This window comes from Rhinoraja longicauda, chromosome 3 (genome assembly GCF_053455715.1).
Source record: "Rhinoraja longicauda isolate Sanriku21f chromosome 3, sRhiLon1.1, whole genome shotgun sequence".
Classification (NCBI taxonomy): domain Eukaryota; kingdom Metazoa; phylum Chordata; class Chondrichthyes; order Rajiformes; family Arhynchobatidae; genus Rhinoraja; species Rhinoraja longicauda.
Window position 1 is genome coordinate 66,846,621 of NC_135955.1, and position 22,003 is coordinate 66,868,623.

The 22,003-nt window shown below is 41.4% G+C and overlaps 1 protein-coding gene across 2 annotated transcripts in view; it reads left to right on the plus strand.

Moving 5' to 3' along the window:
* The window catches only part of dtwd2 (DTW motif tRNA-uridine aminocarboxypropyltransferase 2), a 119,291-nt gene that overhangs the window by 21,894 nt on the left and 75,394 nt on the right, over positions 1–22,003 (plus strand). The window contains exons 1-2 of one of the 2 annotated variants that reach the window (XM_078396302.1): positions 14,661–14,724; positions 21,823–21,913. In XM_078396302.1, the coding sequence (XP_078252428.1) occupies positions 14,714–14,724; positions 21,823–21,913 (102 nt within the window). In that variant the 5' untranslated portion in view covers positions 14,661–14,713. Of the gene's footprint in view, positions 1–14,660; positions 14,725–21,822; positions 21,914–22,003 lie in introns of those variants that run through there. The other variant, XM_078396301.1, reaches the window with a different exon arrangement.

Here is a 22,003-nt window from a genome sequence, read left to right on the forward strand (position 1 = left end):
TGCCCGCGTTTAGCCCATATCTCTCTCAACCTTGCTTATCCATGTACTAGTCCAAATGCCTTCTAAATGTTGTTAAAGTACTTGCCTCAATTACCAAGTAATTGACTTATTGACCAAGTATAAGACTGGCCAAGTCTTATACAACTGTATCATAACATCCCAACTTCTCTACTCAACAGCTTGACTGCTGAAGGCCAATGCACTGAAAGCCTCCTTGACCACCCTATCTACCCAGCACAATCTCTGAGGGACACCGCTCATCACAGACCTCCACTCTGAAAAACAACCATCCACCTTCACCCTCTGCTTCGTTCCACGAAGCCAATTCTCTATCCAGTCATCTACTCTCCCTGGATCCCATGTTATCTAACCTTCCAAAACAGCCTATCATGCATTAATGAGAATAAAGGTACAATTTAGTTACTCTTCTGAAAGTCTCAATAAAATGTTCTGTTTTATAAAAGTCAGTGATGATAACGAAGTAAAGATTTATGTTCACATTCCATAAACTGATTTTACAATTAAGCATAACTACTTTTTCTTAAGTAGAAAATAACTGCTCAAAACCCTGACTTTTTTTTGTTTGTTTTATTTTAGCTAGGAATACAGTATTTCATATTTCTTTAATGTTCTTAAGAATCATCTCTTCATCTATGGAGATTAGTTTTGGCATAACTAAATTGTGAGCAAAAGGCCATTGTTTCAAACTCCACATTCGTGCTGGAACGGCTCTCCAGGTTAGAAGTGATATTTGTAAAGACCTTTCTGACTAAAGGCTGAAGCAAATCTCCTCACTGTTCTGCCTACACAAATCTTCATCTTTGATGTAACTTCGTAATTTTACTTGGTGACAGAAAATGTGAACAAATAGGGCTTGAGGGAAGAGGTAATGAAATTTCCCATAAGATTGCAAAGGTTGAAATGTTTTAGTGCTGTTTGTTATTACTGCTGATGACAATGTAAACAGAGGTTAGGATGATTAAACTACAGAATTCTTAGCAATCTTCTTTTGTGCAAGTGGATTGTGTTACATTTAATGCCTGCTGTCTTCAGTTTTATCAGAGCTCCAAAGCCACACTTGACAGCAAGTCATTCATTCTGAAATCTCCACTGAAATGAATTGTTTTTATTTTTTAAATTATTACCATAGCAATGCAATTCTGATCCAATTCCATCACTTCCACCAGTATTTTATTACACACAGTGGGTTAAACTTTCCCCTCCATGATAATTCTTCCTTAAAAGAAAATTGACAGTTATATTGTGCTATCATAGCACCTCTGTCTATTTATCTTCAGATCATGAGTTTTTTTCACTCAGAGGGTGGTATGTATATGGGATGAGCTAGCAGAGGAGGTAGTTGAGGCATTTAAAAGACCCTTGGACAAGTATAAACCATAGGAAAGGTTTAGAGAGAAGATACAATGAACTATGGATGCTGGTATACAAAAATAAGACAGTGTTGGAGTAACTCAGTGGGTCACGCAGTATCTCTGGAGAACATGCATGGGTGATGTTTTGGGTGAGGACCCTTCATCAGATGGAAGAAGGGTCCTTACCTGAAATGACACTCATTCATGTTCTCCAGAGTTGCTGCCTAACATGCCGAGTTACTCCAGCACTTTGTGTCTTTTTAAGGTTTAGAGAGATATAAGCCAAACACAGGCAAATCAAACTTTCTTAGATGGGGCACCTTGGTTGGTTGGCATGGATGGGTTGGGCTATATAAAAAAAAGTAAACAAATCTTACTGTGCGATGGTGTTCTCTGTTTTTTTTGCACAGTTAAATATGTACATTAGCTCATTATTAATCTGAAAAAAATATCAGGCAAACAGTGAATCAAAATATTTTAACTGAAATATTTAAATGATTCTACGCTACATGGCAATAAATGTAGCTTTGCTTGAACATGACAAAAGTGGTTATTCATCCATATGAACCTGGGTTGTATTTTGAGATTTGTTTCCGTATATTGTATAATGAATATAATTTTGGATGATTTATGCTATTTGTGTGCATGGTGCACTTTACCCCGTGAGCTTCTGTAGGAGGTAGAATAATTGTATTGCAGATTAAATGAAGGTGAGTCTGGGAGCAGCAGCACTGTGAATTCAATTTACCTGAATGACCTTGCCCCAGTGCCTTTATAGGATGCAGAGCTTATGTTGTCATGTGTTTTAACCAAGTCATGACATTTTAAAAATATTCATTGGTTACTGAAAACCTTGTCCAGTGAATAATTGACTCAGACCAGCCAGCTTCAGTGTGTTCCATATTAACAAGTTACAGTTTGCATGGAATTTTTTTTTCAGCTATTGTCCTTGGATTAGACAAAGAAAGAAAATACAGACTGTCTGCTTTAATTGGTATCTCGCAATCTCCACTAAAAAATCCCTTTGGACTTTGGGTGTTTTCAGGATTAGAACATGTTTGTTTATGTGCAACTATTATGAGAAATATTATTCAAAATGTATCATTGCAACCACCATTCATTCCATTGTTAACTTGTGCATTGTCAGCAGATATTGGTTAATTTGCAGGTGAGTTATGAGAAGGTGCAGAGATGCTAAGAGCCGCTTGACAAAAGCAAGGGTCAGAGATAACACAGAAAGGAAGGTCCAATCTTAAATGTCGTTCTTGTGCTGCAATAACAGTAGATTTACTTGCTTTTACTTTTAGTGTATGAACTGTTTAAAAAACTTTATGGGCCTGTATCTCAAGAGTCAAGTGTCCAGAGTGTTTTATTGTCGTATGTCCCAAACAAAGCAATGAAAGTCTTATGTGCAACAGCACAACAGATATGTAAATATTGTACTCTGTAAACACCATAATAAAAGATAGATATATGTATATATATATATATATATATTGCAAAGACAAAAACAATACCTCCAAGTCTATGTGGTTCGGATCTTATTTGGAGGTTCTGGTATTTAATAGCCTGATAGATATTGGGAAGACGTTGCTCCTGAACCTGGATGTTTTTATAGATTATTCTTATTGGTCTTATTGTTGAACTGCGGGTAATGTTTCATTTCACTGCACATTTATGTGTATGTGACAAATAAACGACTATTGACTATTGACAGTTTTCAGGCTCCTGTACCTTCTTCCCGATGACAGGGGTGAAATGAGAGTGTGCTAGGGTGGTGTGGGTCTCTGATGATGCTGGCTGCCTTTTTGTGGCAGCGACTCCTGTGGATCCCTTTGATGGTGGGGAGGTCAGTACCCATGATGGACTGAGCAGTGTCACCACTTTTTGCAAACTTCTTCATTCCTGGGCATTAGAGTTGCCAAACCAAGTTATGATGCAACCAGTCAATATGCTCTCTACTGTAGAAGTTTAGGAGAGTATTCATCGATATGCCAAATCTCCTTAAATCTTCCAAGGAAGTATTGATGGGCTTTCTTGATGATTGCATCGTGTGCTGGGTCCAGCATAGATCTTCAGAGATATATACACTCGGGAATTGATGTTTTTGAATCTCTCCATGACTGTCCCGTCAATGAAGACATGTTTATAGATCCTCAGCCTTCCTCTTCCAAAGTCAACAATCAGTTCTTTGTTTTTACTGATATTGAGAGGATGTTTGTAGTTCTGGCAAAATTTGATCATGGAACGATCTCCCTCCTATATTCTGACTCGTCATCATCTGTAATTTGTCCATCAACAGTGGTGACATTGGTGAATTTGAAGATGGAATTGGAACAGTGTCAAGCTACACAGTCATGAGCATTGAGTGAGTAGAGCAGGGACCTGAGCACACAGTCTTTAGGTGCTCCCATGCTGATGGTTTTTGCCAATTCGAACAGACTGTGGTCTGATGATGAAGTCATCAGAGGATCCAGTTGCACAGAGATGTGCAGAGATCCAGTTCCGTGAGCTTGGGAACCAGTTTGGAGGGGATGATCGTGTTAAATGCTGAGCTGTAGTTATGGAACAACAGCCTGATGTATGTGTATTTCTTGTCCAAGTGGTCCAGTGCAGAGTGGAGAGCTAGTGAGATGACATCCTCCGTTGACCTGTTGTGGTGGTAGGCAAATTGTAGTTTGTCCAGGTTGCTGTTGTAGTAGGAATTGATATGCGCCATTACCAGCCCTCTCAATGCACTTCACCAAGGACATTAGTGCCACCGGTTGGTAGTCATCGAGGCACATCACCTTACTCTTCTTGGGAACTGGTATTATTGATGCCCTTTTAAAGCAGGTGGGAACCTCAAACCCCAGTAACGAGAGTTTGAAGATGTCGGCTAAACTCCATCCAGTGTTGCCTGGACAGGTTTTAAAAATGAATCAGGGCGGAAACCTCAGAGCCTGAGCCTAGAACAGGAGAAGAAAATCTCAGCCTGGATGCGAAACAATGGGGTTAAGTGCCAAGCTCTTCAGACTGAGTAGTTACATGCCTGTTATAATAGGCCCATGCCAAGGAAGGACCTCATTGAAACGTACAGCATATTGAAAGGCTAGGATAAAGTGGATGTGGAGAGGATGTTTCCATTAGTTGGAGAATCTAGGACTAGAGCTCATAGCCTCAGAATTAAAGGGCGTTCTTTGAAGAGGGAGATGAGGAGAATTTTTTTTAGTCAGAGGGTGGTGAATATGTGGAATTCTTTGGCACAGAAGGCTATAGTTTATAGTTTTTAAGGCAGAGATAGATATATTTTTGCTTAAAAACAGATGTCGGAGGTTATGGGGAGAAAGCAGGAGAATGGGGTTAGGAAGAGAAATAGATCAGCCATGATTGAATGGTGGAGTAGAATGGTGGAGGAATTCTACTCCTATTCCTTCTGACATGACTAGTGCATCAGCAGGATGCCAGTAAGAAGAAGTTGGGAATCTGCAGTGTGAGGTAGGCGGGCTAAATTAGTTTAGAGACATAGTGGAAAGTTATGGAAGGAAAAAACTTGCATATGCTGGTTTAAACCAAATGTTGACACAAAATGCTGGAGTAACTCAGCGGTTCAGGCAGCATCTCGGGAGAGAAGGAATGCGTGATGTTTTGGGTCGAGACCCTTCTTCAAGTTATGGAATGCAGACTGGCAAAACGAGGTGAAGAACTGGAGATTTTAGCTGGAATCAATTTTGACATACTTTGGTCGAAAAACAAGGAACTGCAGATGCTGGTTTACAAACAAAAGACACAAAAGTGCTGGAGTAACTCAGCGGGTCAGGCAGCATCCCCGGAGAACATGGTTACATGACATTTCAGGCTGGGACTTTTCTCCAAAAAGTTCCAATGATGTGAGCAGAGGAGGACCATTGTGGTGGGAATGAGATTATGGATGGAGACATGGTGGTTTTCAGAGGAACAACCTGGGGAAATCAGATGTCAGGCAGGTTGAGTAAAATGGAAGATGATGGAAATATGGAACATTGTGATGAGTATGACATATTTACATTTATTTCAGCGAAGAAACTGATTGGCTTTTTATATGATGTGGTTAGAATGGATTCAAGTAAGAATTTGATTTATCTATTTAACATCAGGAAGTAATCATTAGCTTTAGAGGCTTAATATTATACTGAAGTCATGAAATATGCAACTCCAAACACAAGGATTTGGGTAATATGAATAAAGAAAAAGCTCAATTGTTCATAATCCCAAGATACATCATTTGATTTTGAGGTCTACATCTTTATTTTTGGTCTTTTATGTGAATAACTGGATTATTTCCTGCCATTACATTGATTAAAACGAATAATTGAACCACCAAGCATGGTAAACACTGATTACCTCAAGACCATTTCAACGTTTTCTTATTTGAATTACAGCATAGCACATTACTCACTCTTTCTGTTGACCATTAGACAAGTATGATATTTTTTCTTATTTGCTTCCGTTGATGCTGCCTGAAATCACCCTGTCTTAAATGGCAAGGCTTTACACTGCATTGAGGTATTGCATGACTAATATCACTGCAAACAACAACAGGTTGGTAAAAGTTTTTGATGAACAGTGCATTCAGAAAGTATTCAGACCCCTTCACTTTTTCCACATTTTCTGACGTTACAGCCCTAATTTAAAAAGGATTTTAAAAAAAACAAACATTAATCGACACACAATACCCCATAATAAAAAAAGCAAAAATAGGTGTTTAGAATGTTTTGGCAAAGTAATTAAAAAGAAATAACTGAAATATCACATTTACATAGTGTTCAGACCCTTTACTCAGTACTTTGTTGAGGCACCTTTGGCAGCAATTACAGCCTCAAGTCTTCTTGGGTATGACGCTACAAGCTTGGCACACTTGGATTTGGGATGAGAGAATATCTGTTTGCAATCCTGAACTAAAGTGTGGTATTTACCAACAAGTCCCAATCCTTAGATTTCTGTATTAACTGAAAGTTGTTGTTACTTTGTATATTCAATAGGGGACAGTGTTGTGCTTTGTTGTTCATACCTTGCGATCAGATTTGCTGTTCCACACATTATTGTTGCTTCTCTTCAAATTTACCTTTCTATGAATCTGTTTTTCCAGATCTGAATTGTAATTTTTCTGAGCAGTTAGTCAAATTATTTTAAATCAAAGTATCTTTCATCAGCAGATGAATTACCATTCCTGTGGGGACATATGTGAGAGTCCAAGGAGATCTTTTCCTGCAGCCTTGTGTCGGGGAAGGCTGTACCTAAACTTTGTTTCATAAGGCATGAAGGGGTTTCTCCTTTGCAATCCTATACTTAAGTACAATGGCGATGCAACCAGAATAAAGTTAAACATATGATTACGTAAAATATTTTGCAATGGTTGTGTTCAATGAATGTTATTGTACTTGGCGGAAAGGGAGGGGGGAGGGTGGTTGGTGTTATTGGGTGAAAGAGCTATTTTTATATTTTGGTTATTTACTGCTATTTCAGAGTTAAAGCAGAAAGGAGATTATATTCTTTATGTGAGAGATTTGGATGTGATCCATCCATATATTGTCCCTGTACCCAAAAAGACAAGGATCACTGGTCTTAATTACTACAGGCCTGTCGCACTTACCTCTGGAGCAATGAAGACCTTTGAAAGATCTGCTGGCCCAGCTGAAAAACATCACAAACCCCCTACAGGACCTCCTGCAGTTCGCATATAGGGCCAATAGATCGGTGGACGACGCAATCAATCTAGGCCTGCACTTCATCCTCCAGCACCTAGACCGCAAGGGGACCTATGCCAAGATTCTGTTTGTGGACTTTAGCTCTGCTTTTAACACCATTGTGCCAGAGCTACTACACTACAAACTCTCCCAGCTGACAGTGCCTGAACCCCTCTGTCAGTGGATCATCAACTTCCTGACAGACTGGAAGCAGCATGTGAGGCTGGGAAAGCACATCTCGGACCCGCAGACCCTCAGCATAGGAGCACCACAAGGCTGCGTACTCTCCCCTCTCCTTTACTCTCTCTACACCAACGACTGCACCTCCACAGACTCCTCTGTCAAGCTCCTCAAGTTTGCGGATGACACTACCCTAATTGGACTGATCCAGGATGGGGAGGAATCTGCCTACAGAGGGGAAGTGACACAGCTGGCATCCTGGTGCCATCGCAACAACCTGGAGCTCAATGCTCTCAAGATAGTGGAACTAATTGTAGACTTTCGAAGAGATCCCTCTCCCCTCCCCCCACTCACCATCATCTGAAGAAGGGTCTCGACCCGAAACGTCACCCATTCCTTCTCTCCTGAGATGCTGCCTGACCTGCTGAGTTACTCCAGCATTTTGTGAAATAAATACCTTTGATTTGTACCAGCATCTGCAGTTATTTTCTTACATCAACAACACCATAGTCACCTCTGTGGAGTCATTTAAGTTCCTTGGAACCATCATCTCCAGTGACCTTAAATGGGGGGCCACCATCGACTCCACAGTCAAAAAAGCCCAACAGAGGATGTACTTTCCGCGGCAACTGAAGAAACACAATCTTCCACAGGCAATGATGGTCCAATTCTATACTGCTATCATTGAGTCCGTCCTCACCTTCTCCATCATGGTCTGGTTTGGCTCAGCCACCAATCACGACATCCGGAGGCTGCAACGGATTGTTCGCACAGCTGAGAAGGTTGTTGGCTGCAACCTTCCCCCCCCCATTGATGAACTGTACACTGCAAGGGCCAGGAAGCGAGCGGACAAGATCATCTCTGACCCCTCTCACCCTGGCCACAAACTCTTCGAAGCACTTCCCTCTGGAAGGCGACTCCGGACTGTCAAAGCAGCCACAGCCAGACATAAAAACAGCTTTTTTCCACGAGTGATAGTTCTATTCAATAACCAAAGTCTGTAGTCTCTTTTTGCTCTGGTTTATTTTCACCCACATGTTTAGACCGTAATGTTGTATCCTTATTGTTTTGATGTGGTTATGCTTTATTCTTAGTTGTTAACTGTATGTTGGTGTTGTCATTTGTGAGCAGAGCACCAAGGTACATTCCTTGCATATGCATACTTGGCCAATAAACTTATTCATTCATTCATATTAGAATCGTTCAAGTGGATGTTAAAATCCTTTGACACCATCTGAAAATGAGCACAGTATTTTTCTTTAGTATCTAGACATATATTCTTTCATTGAGTGGCACCTCCAGAATAAAACACATTAACCGGTCATTCATCTCGTTACTATTTCATGGGATATTTAGCTGGTAATACCAGTCAATTGTGATTGTATACCTGACAGTCAATCTGCTTCAAAAGTGATTCATTGTCAAAAGCACTTTGAGACATTTCAACGTGCTAACGTGAAATGAAAATGGAAATAGTGTTGTTTAATGTTGCATCAAGCATGTGTAGTTCAAATGTAATATAATAAGAAGAATAGTGAAGCACTCAGGGCTGCACCTCAATAATACACCTCAACCTGAATAACTGGTTCACAAAAGTGTAACATGAACCAGTGAGAAAGGTTTTCTTTTCATATTCAGCTTTAGCCATTCCCACTGTTGTTTTGCTCAAATTCTCTGAACGGTATTGTACTATGCACTCATTTCTGTTAGCAACAACGTTAGATGTTCAAAATTTATTTAATGTAGCTTTGGACAATTGGCTAAGATTAGATTCAACTGGATTTTTGTACAGGTTTTAACACAATTAAATCAATTCGATTGAAATATTTCCCGCATCTGTTGCCCTAATACAAAAAAATCTGTCTGGAGCCTCCAGCTGACATAGTAATTAGTTACAATTTTAATTTTGCAAATAGAATGAGTCATAATCGTGAACAACTGCTAACAAGCCACACCTCTTACTAGGTTTAACCTTTGCATTAACAATCATTACTGTTGCTATACTACGACAGGTTCTACTTTTATCTGTAATATCATTTAGTTGTTTGGAAAGAGTTATTTTCAAATTCAGGAATGCCTATTCCTGTTCAAAAAAAGGAAATTGAACAAACCTGACATTTATTTATGGGAAGCATATCTGCCTGCTCAGCTGATCCATTACCCCATTGTGATGTTGAAGAAACATTGTGCATTGGGTTTTTTTGTGGGCCATTTCTGCAGGAGTTGAGGAGTAACTGGGTGGTTTTGAACAAAAGCTGGCCAAGTGTCCCTTGTGGGGCAGTTGTGACACACATGCAGATGTTCTGGGGTTTCTGTTTTGCGTGATCAAGGGGAAGTGAGCTCTTTCATTAATGTCTCATCGTGCTCTGTTGGTATTGAAAGTGTGGGTGTGACTGTGAGTGCTGCATCTTGGCTTCCACTAACGGATAATGCATAAGTGACATGGAAACCTACAAAGTGCTGCGCTCAAAGGAATCTCTGGGTTATCAGTTGTGCCCTGAAAGCACACAGGAGAGAATTTTCCTTCCATGGCACTTGGTATTATTCTGTCCCAGTGGCACGTTGGGCTTATTATGGAGCAACAACTCCTCTCGGCCCTCATTCTCTTCTTCCTTTGCTACCCAGCCTGGAACACAGGCAAAAGTCAAGGTAGGGATGAATAGTATTTGTAACCTGATATGTATCCATCCAGACAGTAGCATCTCCGAAGTATGCCGGGGAAGGTGGATTGCAAATTATTGGTCATGTTCAGAGCAATGTAACCAGATTTTACTTGGAAACATTTAAAAAGGCATTACATGAGGAGTTCATTCATTGGACTGGTCACCAGAAACGAGTTTTGTATACTTATGAGAACTTTGAGAAAGGGATATAAGGAAAGACCTTTGTAGCTGGAAGTATGATATTGGATGAAGAGAATGACATTACGAGAATGTTGCCAGGACAAGAGGGTCTGAGCTATAGGGAGAGGCTGGGTCTCTATTCCTTGGAGTGCAGGAGGATGAGGGGTGATCTTATAGAGGTGTATAAAATAAAAGGAATAGATTGGGAAGATGCACAGAATCTCTTGCCCAGAGAAGGGTAATCGAGGACCAGAGGACATAGGTCCTAGGTGAAGGGGGAAAGATTTAAAAGGGATCTGAGGGGTAACTTTTTCACACAAAGGGCGGTGGATATGTGAAACAAGCTGCCAAGAGAAGGTAGTTGAGGCTGGAACTATCCCAATGTTTAAGAAACAGTTGGACAGGTACATTGATAGGACAAGTTTGGAGGGATATGGACCAAGCGCAGGCAGGTGGGACTAGTGTAGCTGGGACATTGTTGGCTGTGTGGGAAAGTTGGGCTGAAGGGCCTGTTCCACACTGTATCACACTATGTCTCTATGACATTGTCAACTGCATGGAAAGGTTAGGTAGACAATGACGATGAGTAAAGATTTTGGAGAATGCTGGTCTTGTTAGCCTGCAGAAAATGGATGAAACCAAATATCATTTTAATTAAAGTTTTGAAGGAAGAAGAATGGCACAATACACAACTGTTATAAAAATGCTTCCAGACGCCCTAAAACGAAATCAACAATAGACATGAGAATCTGCACTTAAGAAGTGTGCTCATCTAAGGTTGCTACCTAGAGCCTTGTTCTTGAATGTTGTATGAATAAACTAAAAGTTTTTTTCTAATCTGTAGGAAGGAACTGCAGATGCTGGTTTAAACTGGATAGAAACAAAAAGCTGGAGTAATTCAGCGGGTCTGACAGCATCTCTGGAGAAAAGGAATAGGTGACGTTTCTACATAGACACTGTCTGACCCGCTGACTTATCCAGCTTTTTGTGTCTACAGTTTGTTTTTATTGTTTGACAGCATGTGGAAACAAGTTTATGGAAAAGCTATTCCATATAGTTTGAGAGGTGAAAAACTATCATCACTTGACAATGATATTTCTAAAGGAATAAACTGTGAACTCTGTAGCCACAGAAGTCAGATTTTTCTTGGAACAGGCTTCGTTTAGCTGTAATTGATTTACATTGGTACAAGCCTCCTCCATTTATAGTTCAGAATGACCACTTTAAACATTGTATAGCAAATGGCTCCTGTGATTACAGGGCTGTGCAAACTGGGACATTTTACATGTGAAGTAAGCACAAAGGAGGAAGGAAAAAATATGTTGCGTATCTGATAACCACACAATGATCTGAAAGCTTGCCTGCATCAAATATAACCCTTCTGATTCTGAATAAAATGTAATGTTTGCAAATTTTACAATGTATATGGCAGGTATTTATTATCATTCAAGCTTTCAAGCCTAATAAATTTAATCTTGCCTACATTTCTTGCATCTTTTTAAATTTACAGCCTGCACACATAGCGAGGTTTAGTGTATGATTCAACCATGCTTCTCAGGTTGTAAAAGTGATATTAAACTGAATTGTAAATGGCTCTATATAATAATCAGGCATCCACTCTGGTTGGGAAGCAAATCATTTTCTTTTACGTTTTATGTGTTACCTGGGTTTTTTTAATTGAAGCTTTTGGAATTTTGCTTTTAAAATATTTAATTTTAATTTTTGGGAAAAAATGGCAAAAGATAATAAGATCTTTTATTACCATATCACCGCGGCACAGTGGCATAACAGTAGAATTGCTGCCTTGTGGCATTTGCAGCGCCAGAGACCCGGGTTCGATCCCGACTATAAATGCTGTCTGTACGGAGTTTGTACATTCTCCCTGTGACCGACCGCATGGTTTTTTCCAAGATCTCCGGTATCCTCCCACACTCCAAAGACGCACAGGTGTGTAGGTTACTCGACCTGATGTAATTGTAAATTGTCTGTAGTGGGTGTAGGATAGTGTTAATGTGCCGAGACCGCTGGTCGGTACGGACTCGGTGGGCCGAAGAGCCTGTTTCCGTGCTGTATCTCTAAACTAAACTAAGAGAGCCATGTAAGTGTATAATATGTCTATGGATGGTCGCAGTGTTATCCACGTTTTCCAGAGATGCTGCTTGACCCACTGAATTACTTAGCACTTTGTGTATGCAGTTTCTTGTGTCCACACTGGCGTTTGTTGATCTGTTGGATGTTATCATCAGTCAATCAAGAGCCTGCAATGCGTTTGCATCATCTTTGCCGTGACAAGCACTGAACACAGCAAATCCCCATTGTTGGGTTCATCAGTCTCATCCAAAAACAGTTTCATTAGTTTCATCAAATAGGGTGCTGCAAGAAAATCAATGTAGAGGTTCTCAAGGACCCCATTTAGATGGCTCTTTTCTGACAGCAACTCAGATAATCTGTCGACTTCCAGTCTGCATGGAATTTTCAACTGCGAATAACTTAGTTTAGTTTATTTAGTTTAATTTATTATTATTGACACGTTTTGAGGTACAGTGAAAAGCTATTTTGTTGCGTGCTATCCAGTCAACGAAAAGACTATACATGATTGCAGTCAAGTCGTCCACAGTGTACAGGTACATGATAAAGGGTATATCATTTAGTGCATAATAAAGTCCGATTAAAGATATTTCAGTTATCCAATGAGGTAGATGGTAGGTCGGGACTGCACCTGAGCTGGTGAGAGGACGGTTCAGTTGCCTGTGAAATAGCAGGGCTGGTTTGATGAGTTTGACAGAAGATTGAGATAATCCTGGCTTGGAGGCTTTGCCCTTCTTCAAGGGAAAAGACACAACTCTGTTGGCACCTGAAGTCAGAGGTTCAGCAGAAAAGTTGTTATTAAAATAACAGATGGTGGATGGAAAGAACACCGGAGTCGAAGTGCAAATGTCAAATGAAGACTGTGATAGGGATCCCATTTACACCTAATCTGTTCTTTTTTTTTCTGGTCATTTCACCATCCCCTTCTATTTTGCACCATCATCTGCTTTGCCATAAGATTTCCTTTTCCTTTTGCCCTTTCCTCCATTGCAACCTTGCACAAAACCTATATCTTTACAACTTGGTTTAGTTTTGATGAAAAGTCCTTCACCTGAGAAAAAACATGAGTAGTAGTAGCAGGGTAGGCCAAAGGTCTCTTTGAGCCTGCTCTGTCATTAACAAAGGTATCACAAAATACTTCAGACGGAAGAAGGGTCTCAACCCGAAGCGTCATCCATTCCTTCTCTCCTAAGATGCTGCCTGACCTGCTGAGTTACTCCAGCATTTTGTGATACCTTTGATTTGTACCAGCATCTGCAGTTATTTTCCTACACTATCATTAACAAAGATTAGTCTGAAGAAGGATCCTGACCCATAATGTCGTCTATCCATTTCCCTCTGCAATTGCTGCCTGATCTACTGAGTTCCTTCAGCAGTTTAATATTTGCCCAAGATTCCAGCATCTACAGTCTCTCATGTCTCTAAATCCATTCAGTTCTTGGCTTCAGATCCTCTTTCTGCCTGGTCTGAATGTCTTCACACCCCTGTGGAGCAAGATGCTGAGAATTGCAGCCTAGAATATTTTCAATGTTTCAGCCCATGCGGCTGTCAGCAATTTTAAAGATTCACAATCTTTTGAGAGGTAATAAAAAGTCATCCTCATCTTTGCTTTAAATGGCTGACTATTAATTTTAACACTGTGCTCCCTAGTTCAAGGACAATATCTGCTCAGCATCTACTTTGTCCTCCCAGAATCATATATTTCAGTGAGATCATCACACACTCTTTTAAACTTCAATAAGCACAACTCCATCCTACTCTACTACTGTATTTCTCACGAGTTAACACTTTAGCCATGAGATATGTCTGGTGAATCTGAAATCTTACTCTTTCTCCATTGATGATATTCCAACGTTTTGTATTTTCATTGCCAACTTGGGTGGAGCAAAGAAGGGTTTTGGGTTGATTATCAATCTTATGGCGCTGCTCTGAACTTGGATGAGAGAACAAAGGCTGAAACATAATCTTTGTTTTACTCCAAATGGTCGTCACAATACAATTGAGCATTCATAGCAGATGAAATGGGTCTAGACCTGAAATGTCACCCATTCCTGACCCGCTGAGTTACTTCAGCTTTTTGTGTCTATCTTCCATTCGTAGCAGATTCCCACTTCTGAAGGATATTCGAGAACTAGATGCATTTTTACAACATTCCAGTGGTTTCTTCACCACAATTGTTAACTAGTTTTTTCTAATTCCAAATTTATTATATTACTTGAAATTCCCAAACTGGTGTGGAGGACCAAGTTCATGATGGCACAATGGAACAGCTGGTAGAGCTGCTGCCTTACAACGCACCCCTCCCAACCCTTTCGAATTTGGCAGAAAGTTTCCGCTTTCTTATTTCATTTCCGTGATTTTGCCTCACATTTTTCCACAAAACAGTCAGTAATTGCAATTTGTCAATTCGGCCGCTAGATGTCACTAGGGGTTCCGCGTGTAAACCTTACACCCTGGGAGTCTCCACGAAAATGTGGCACCAAGGCTGTGCAAGGCAGCCAATCTCGACCTCATCGGGACTTCCATGGCCGATCGGTGAGTTGAATTTGCAACCTGCGGCCTGGGCTCTTGAACTCCAGCCCAGCTGGAGCCAGCACATCTATCCCCATAGCCGGCTTCCTTAGCCAGCTGGAAAACCAGCAAAGCTCTGGAACCAAGAGTGCCAGCAAATCAGTGGTGGAACTGTAATGAGTAAATATTAAATTTAAGTGCAAGATTATAATAACTATATTCATTAATTAAGACGGGGATAAAGTATAAAACACAGCAGAAAAGTCAATTACTACCTTTTTGGGCTGATTATCAATTAATGTGCAAATTTACTTCAACAATACTTCCCTACGCTCAGTCGAGTCGCATATATTAACTCTTTCTTCATAACTTAGTCATACATTTTATGACCATTATTTTATTCAGTACCAAAAGAATTAGGATGTGCAAGGAAAAAGCAAAATAGAAAAAACAAAACAAACCATTTTTTTCTTTGTGTTGCAAAAAGTATCTCTGTTAATAACCTTTCTATAAATAGCAGTAGATACTCATGGTAGGCCTGACATTGTACATGTAGTCCAAGAACTACAGACTGTTGGAAGTAATAGTCGTTTTTCACACATGAATGTAGTGCAACGCGTATGCGCATTTGGCGTGCATACTTTTTTTTGTTGAAAAGTTGCATTACGTGCCATATTAAATTTAAGTACATTGTAACATTGTAACATTTTTATTGTAAAATTCTGCATTTTGGACATCAAAATTATGAATTTGTAAAATTTGTTTTCAAATATTAATACAAATGATGAAATTTGCTGTATGACTCCATTCGTAATTCCATAAACAGTAATTGTAACTGGCAAGAGTTTTGAATTTGCATGTAAACAAACTTCAACAAGTTTTAATTAACTTGCCAAATCCTTTCTTGGCAATTTACATTTATTAATGTTACAAAGTGACCTTTGCTGTTTATGCTGATGTTAACTTGTTGATATTGTTCATTTTGGATCAACCTTTCATTGTGTTAGTTCCCTCTTTTGTTTAATATTTCCAGTTTGTTAAAAAACTGATATGATTTATTTGGCTGGAAAGAACTAGTTTGGATTGCAATTGTTATTACATTAAATTAAATTTCCTGTCATCTTGTCGTATGGGAGGCGCATTCCCAATCTCGTTGTACCCCTGGGTTCAATGACAATAAAGATATATTGTATTGTATTGTATTGTATTTTTATGCTGACCACCTACATAAATGGATGGAAGACAGACACAAAAGCTGGAATAACTCAGTGGATCAGGCAGCATCTCTGGAGAAAAGGAATAGTTGAAATTTCGGGTCAGGACCCTTCTTCAGACTGAGAGTTAAGGGAAAGGGGAAGGAGAAATATCGATGGTACTTAGGGCAAACGAATGGAAGATATGTAAAAACAGCAGGAGAGAAGGAGGAATCACAGAGGGGGTGCAGCAAGAAGGCGTTGCAGAACTCTCGTCGGAGAGAGGAGGAAAACTTCTTCAAAGTCGGCATACCTTGAGGAGATTTTGCAGTGGAACAGACAAAATGTGTAGGGAGCAACTAGGTTTTGTGTTATTTTCCCTGGATTGCAATGCACATGATTTGCCCTTGGCTATTATTCTGGGGAAATAAACTTGTTACACTTCATACATTGTTCCTGTGCACGAGGAGATAATTCAAGAAAGTCTAAAAGTACACACATTGACTGATACAAATTTGCTCTTAAAAAGTCCCAAATAGAGTAACTCAGTGGGTCAGAGGGTCCCAACCTGAAACGTCACCTATACAGCATTGCTTCCACACCCGCCGAGTTACTCCAGCACTTTGTGTCTTTTTAGGTTTTAGAGAGATATGGGCCAACCGCAGGCAAATCGGACCTGCTTACTTGGGGCATCTTGGTTGGCATGGGCAGAAGGGCCTTTTTCAGTGATTCTATGACTCTATCTTGTGCTTGCAATGTATTTTTTTTTTTAAACCAGCATAAGCATTTCCTTGTGTCTGCAAATTTGATTATCCAATACTGGATAATTTGAAATGTAGCACTTATTAGAGTGAAAACAAATTTTAATTCGGAAGAGAGTTTTAAAGAAATTGTTCATTTTCTCTTACTAAATCAGTAAGTAAGTGGAGTCAATTGAGTGATAGGTGATCATCCTGATAGTTGGTCCTACCTTGGTAAAGGTCACAACTAAGAAACATTACTGAGGTTTCCATGCAGTGTAGGAAAATAACTGCAGATGCTGGTACAAATCGAAGGTATCACAAAATGCTGGAGTAACTCAGAGGGTCAGGCAGCATCTCTGGAGATAAGGAATGGGTGATGTTTCGGGTCGAGACCCTTCTCCAATCTGAAGAAGTGTCTCGACCCGAAACGTCACCCATTTCTTCATTCCAGAGATGCTGCCTGACCCGCTGAGTTACTCCAGCATTTTGTGATACCTGGGGTTTCCATGCCTCCCACACTCCAAAGACGTACAGGTATGTAGGTTAATTGGCTGGGTAAATGTAAAAATTGTCCCTAGTGGGTGTAGGATAGTGTTAATGTACGGGGATCACTGGGCGGCACGGACTTGGAGGGCCGAAAAGGCCTGTTTCCGGCTGTAGATATATGATGATGATGATGAATATGGCACAGGAATAAGCCCTTCAGCCTACAATGTCATGGTGCAAAGACTAACTCATATCTACCAGCACATAATCCATATCCTTCCATTGTGTCTCATCCCTGTGTCTATCCAAGTCTCTTAAATTCCACTATCATATCTATCTTCACCACCACCTCAAGCAGTGTGTTCCAGGCACTCACTACCCTCTGTGTAAACACAACTTGCCCTGCACATCTCCTTTAAACATTGACCCTCTCACTTTAAAGCTATGCCCTCACGTATTTGGTAATTCCATCCTGGGAAAAAGATTCTGACTGTCTACCCTATCAATGCCTCTCATAATTTTATACACTTTTATCAGATCTCCCCTCAACCTCTGGTGTTTCAGAGAAAACAATCCAAGTCTGTCCAAACTCTCTGTCTAACTTCACATTCTCGCCTAGCACACCAGATTCTCGTTCTCACTTAGCAAAGAGCTAACAATGGCCTGTTTTCTTTGTCATCGTTACTTTTGTGCATATCTTTCATTCATTTGTTCAATATCTGCATCATCGTCTATATGTCTCATTTCCCTTTCCCCGACTCACAGTCTAAAGAAGGGTCTCGACCTGAAACGTCACCCAGTCCTTCTCTCCAGAGATGCTGCCTGTCCCACTGAGCTACTCCGGCACATTGTATCTATCTTCTGTCCAAATTCTTTTTGCTCCAAGACTCTAATCCACACATCATTCTGGTAAACCTCTGCAACCTTTCTAAAGCCTCCACATTATTGGGGCAGCCAAAACTGCATGCAATACTCCAAATATGGCCTTAACAAAGTCCGACAAAGCTGTATCATCAATCCTTCACAGCTCAAACATCCGGAGTTCGATCCGGACCTGCTGTATACGTAGATTTTAGACACTTTCCCTGTGACCACATAGCTCTACAGCTCTCTTCATCTGAAAAAATTGCAGGATGTTTGATTAATTGGCTGCTATGAATTGCCCCAAGTTTAGGCCAAACGTGGGCAGGTGGGACTAGTGTATCTGGGGCATGCCGGCCGGTGTGGGCAAGTTGGGCCGGAGGGCCTGTTTCCACACTGTATCACTCTATGATTCTATAGGTGGTATAATGCAGAGGGAGTTCATGGAAGTGCAGGAAGAATATGTTACAGAGAAAATTCATGAAGAATGGTATTACTCTGAGTATGGCATAGACTCCAAAGTCTTTGCCAGTTGGCCGCTTTCACTGCAAAAGAATTGTACAATCTGAAATCTATCTGGCCAAGTACTTTTTTTTACTGTTCCTTGCATCACCCCCAATTTACCTGGATCCTTTTCTAGTTCTGTTTATTGCTAACTGCCACAGGAATATTACCCACCCTTATATTTTCACTTGTACTCGTTCATTCTCATCCTTACAAATTTATAGCATTCCACTCACTAAGAATAATCCTGTAATAAAATGTTTCTGACAAAGGGTTCTCTGAACTGAAACATTAACTCTGCTTCTTTTTCATAGAACAGAGATCAGCACAGCACTGGAAAAAGCTCTTCTGCCCACAATGTCTGTTCCGAACGTCAATAGTCAATAGTCAATAGTCGTTTATTTGTTACATACACATAAATGTGTAGTAAAATGAAACATTACCCGCAGTTGAACAATAAGACCAATAAGATTAATCAATAAAAATGCAATAACACATACAATCACAACTAACACCAAACAAAAAGAAACATCCATCACAGTGAGTCTCCTCCAGTCCCTCCTCACTGTGATGGAAGGCCAGAATGTCTTTTTCTCTTCCCTGCCGTCTTGTCCCGCGGTCAGGCTGTTGGAGTTGCCACGTCGGGGCGGTCGGGGCTCCCGATATTGAAGCCCCCGCTGGGCGGTGAAAAAAAATCCCGCGGCCTATTTCAGGCCGCGCCGGACGGTGAAAGGTCCATGGCGGGCCGACCCAAGCCCCGCGAATCGGGGCGGGCGGACACGTTGCCTCTGCCGCTGCCGGAGCTCCCGATGTCGGCCCCCATCCAGGGGCCTGCGGGCTTCCGACGTCCACGCGGCCCGCGCCGGAGCCTCCGGAGACGAGTCGCAGCCGTTCCCGCAGCATTCGCAGGCAGCCAGCGCCGCAGGTGGTGAGTCCGGACCGCGGGCTCGAGGTTTAAAATAATTTCCTCTGCCTGCTGATCCAAATCCCTCTATTCCCTGTATATCCATGTGCCTGTCCAAAAGCCTCTTAAAACCTACTATTTTATTTGCCTCCATTACAACCCCCTGCCAGCACATTCCCGGCATCCACCACTCACTGTATGTGTAAAAAAAAAACGTCCCACACAACTCCTTTAAATTTTGCCCCTCTCGTCTTAAATCTATGTACATCAGCCTTTGACATTTCCACCGTGGAAAACTTATGTGGTTCTATCAAGTTTCCCTTGAGCCTCTGGTGCACCAGAGAAAACAATCCACAGATGCGATTGACCTGCCACCTTATTTCCACCTTTTCTGAACTTTGAATTCTTTTTTTGATTTCCTGCATGCAAAGCATATTGCACTCCATATAAACATAGCACAAAAAGTAAGGAAATTTGTGTTTGGTAGATTATTTCTTTGTTGTAACAATGCTTCTTGGCAATAAATCTTATACCGTTGGAAAGCTTGTTTATTTCCCTTTTAAATGGTGCCACATTTGTAAGGAACATGCATTTGTGGGATGAGCAGCAGAGCTGAGTATATGGGTTGCGCTCATGAAAAATTTGCCAAATCTTCTCTGCCAATGCCAAACAGCTTATTCTGCTGTTGCTATTGACTCTTGTTTTGAGCTTCTGGTACCCCAAGGTGCTGACAATCAGGTGCCTGATTGGCACCTGATTGGCAGCATCTGTGAGCATGGGCCCTGCTACAGTGGTCAGTAGGTGTCTGCTCCAAGAATCGGCATGCCACGTTTGACTGATCTGGATAGGGCCCGTGCGATAGGGCAACTTCAAGCTGGTGTTCCGCAAAACCAAGTTTGGGCATTATTTGGAGTGAGCCCTAGTACCATCTCCAAAGTGAAGGCCAAGTTCCATATAACGGGGGATGTCAGAGACAGGCCGCGAAGTGGGCGTCCCAAGAAGACGACACCCGAAGAAGACCGTTTCCTCACCCTGTCAGCACTTAGGAACCGTAGGCTGTCTTCTACAGATTTGCAGTCAAGGTTCGCAGGACGATATGGCCGACGGCTCTCTGCCCGGACAATTCGGAACAGACTGCACGCAGCCGATCTCCGGTCTCATAGGGCTGCCAGGAGGCCTGCCATGACTGCCCTTCACCATCAGGCCCGTTTGCGCTGGTGTCGGCAACACGTGCACTGGAACCTGAACATGTGGAGGAACGTTATGTTCAGCGATGAGTCCAGATTCTGCCTACGGCAGTTGGATCATAGGGTCAAATTGTGGAGAAGACGCGGAGAACGCTATGCTGATTGCTGCACCGATAGAGTAACATCTTTTGGTGGAGGCAGTGTGATGATGTGGGGCGGCATCTCCCTCACTGGAAAAACGAGGCTTGTCATCATTGGAGGCAATCTCAATGCAGAGAGATATCGAGATGAGATTCTGCAACCAGTGGCAATCCCATATCTCCACAGTCTGGGACCGAACTCTATCCTCCAAGATGACAATGCTCGCCCCCACAGAGCAGGGTTTCTCAGAGACTACCTCCAGAATTTGGGAGTGGAGAGGATGGAATGGCCTGCCAGCAGTCCTGACCTCAACCCCATTGAACACTTGTGGGATCAGCTTGGGCGTGCTATTCGTGCCAGAGTGACCAACACAACCACGTTGGCTGACTTGCGACAAATGCTGGTTGAAGAATGGGATGCCATCCCACAACAGTGTGTGACCAGGCTGGTGACCAGCATGAGGAGGAGGTGCCAGGCTGTTGTGGCTGTGTATGGTTCTTCCACACGCTACTGAGGCTCCTGTTTATTAAATGAATAAATTGTTAAATTGCCAATATGTCTTGTTTCTTCAGACTTCAATCATCCAATCCACCAAACAACACCGAACAAGAGTCAATGGCAGAATAAGCTGTTTGGCATTGGCAGAGAAGATTTGGCAGATTTTTCATGGGCGCAACCCACATATCAGCTCTGCTGCTCATCCCACAAATGCATGTTCCTTACAAATGTGGCACCATTTAAAAGGGAAATAAACAGGCTTTCGAACGGTATAAGATTTATTGCCAAGAAGCATTGTTACAACAAAGAAATAATCTACCAAACACAAATTTCCTTACTTTGTGTGCTATGTTTATATTGCCATTTTCTTTGAAGTGCCCTAGGGAACCTTGAGTGTATGAAAGTCACAGTGCATTTTATTAAAACATTATATAAAATTCTAAGCCACAGCCTGACAATATGTGTAACCTGCATGTGAATGTTGCTTTGGAAATGTCATGTAAGTATATAGCTGTAATGACTTTGTGGCTTGGTGTTATGAGTTAGTTCTCTTGATTGAGTTTTGAATCATACACTGTGACTAACATGTGTCTCCCTCATTACAGCCGTCCTCAGAAGGTTTGCCTCTGCCCATTCCTTCCAGTTCACCCACTGAATGTTTCCACATGCCTGTACATAGTTCAGCATCCAGCAGAGGTGAGTAAAGCTGTGGGAAGAGACAAATGTCAGCAGGAATAGGACTATGGGAAAGGGCAAGAGGAAACTATGAATCAGCTCAGCTGCTGC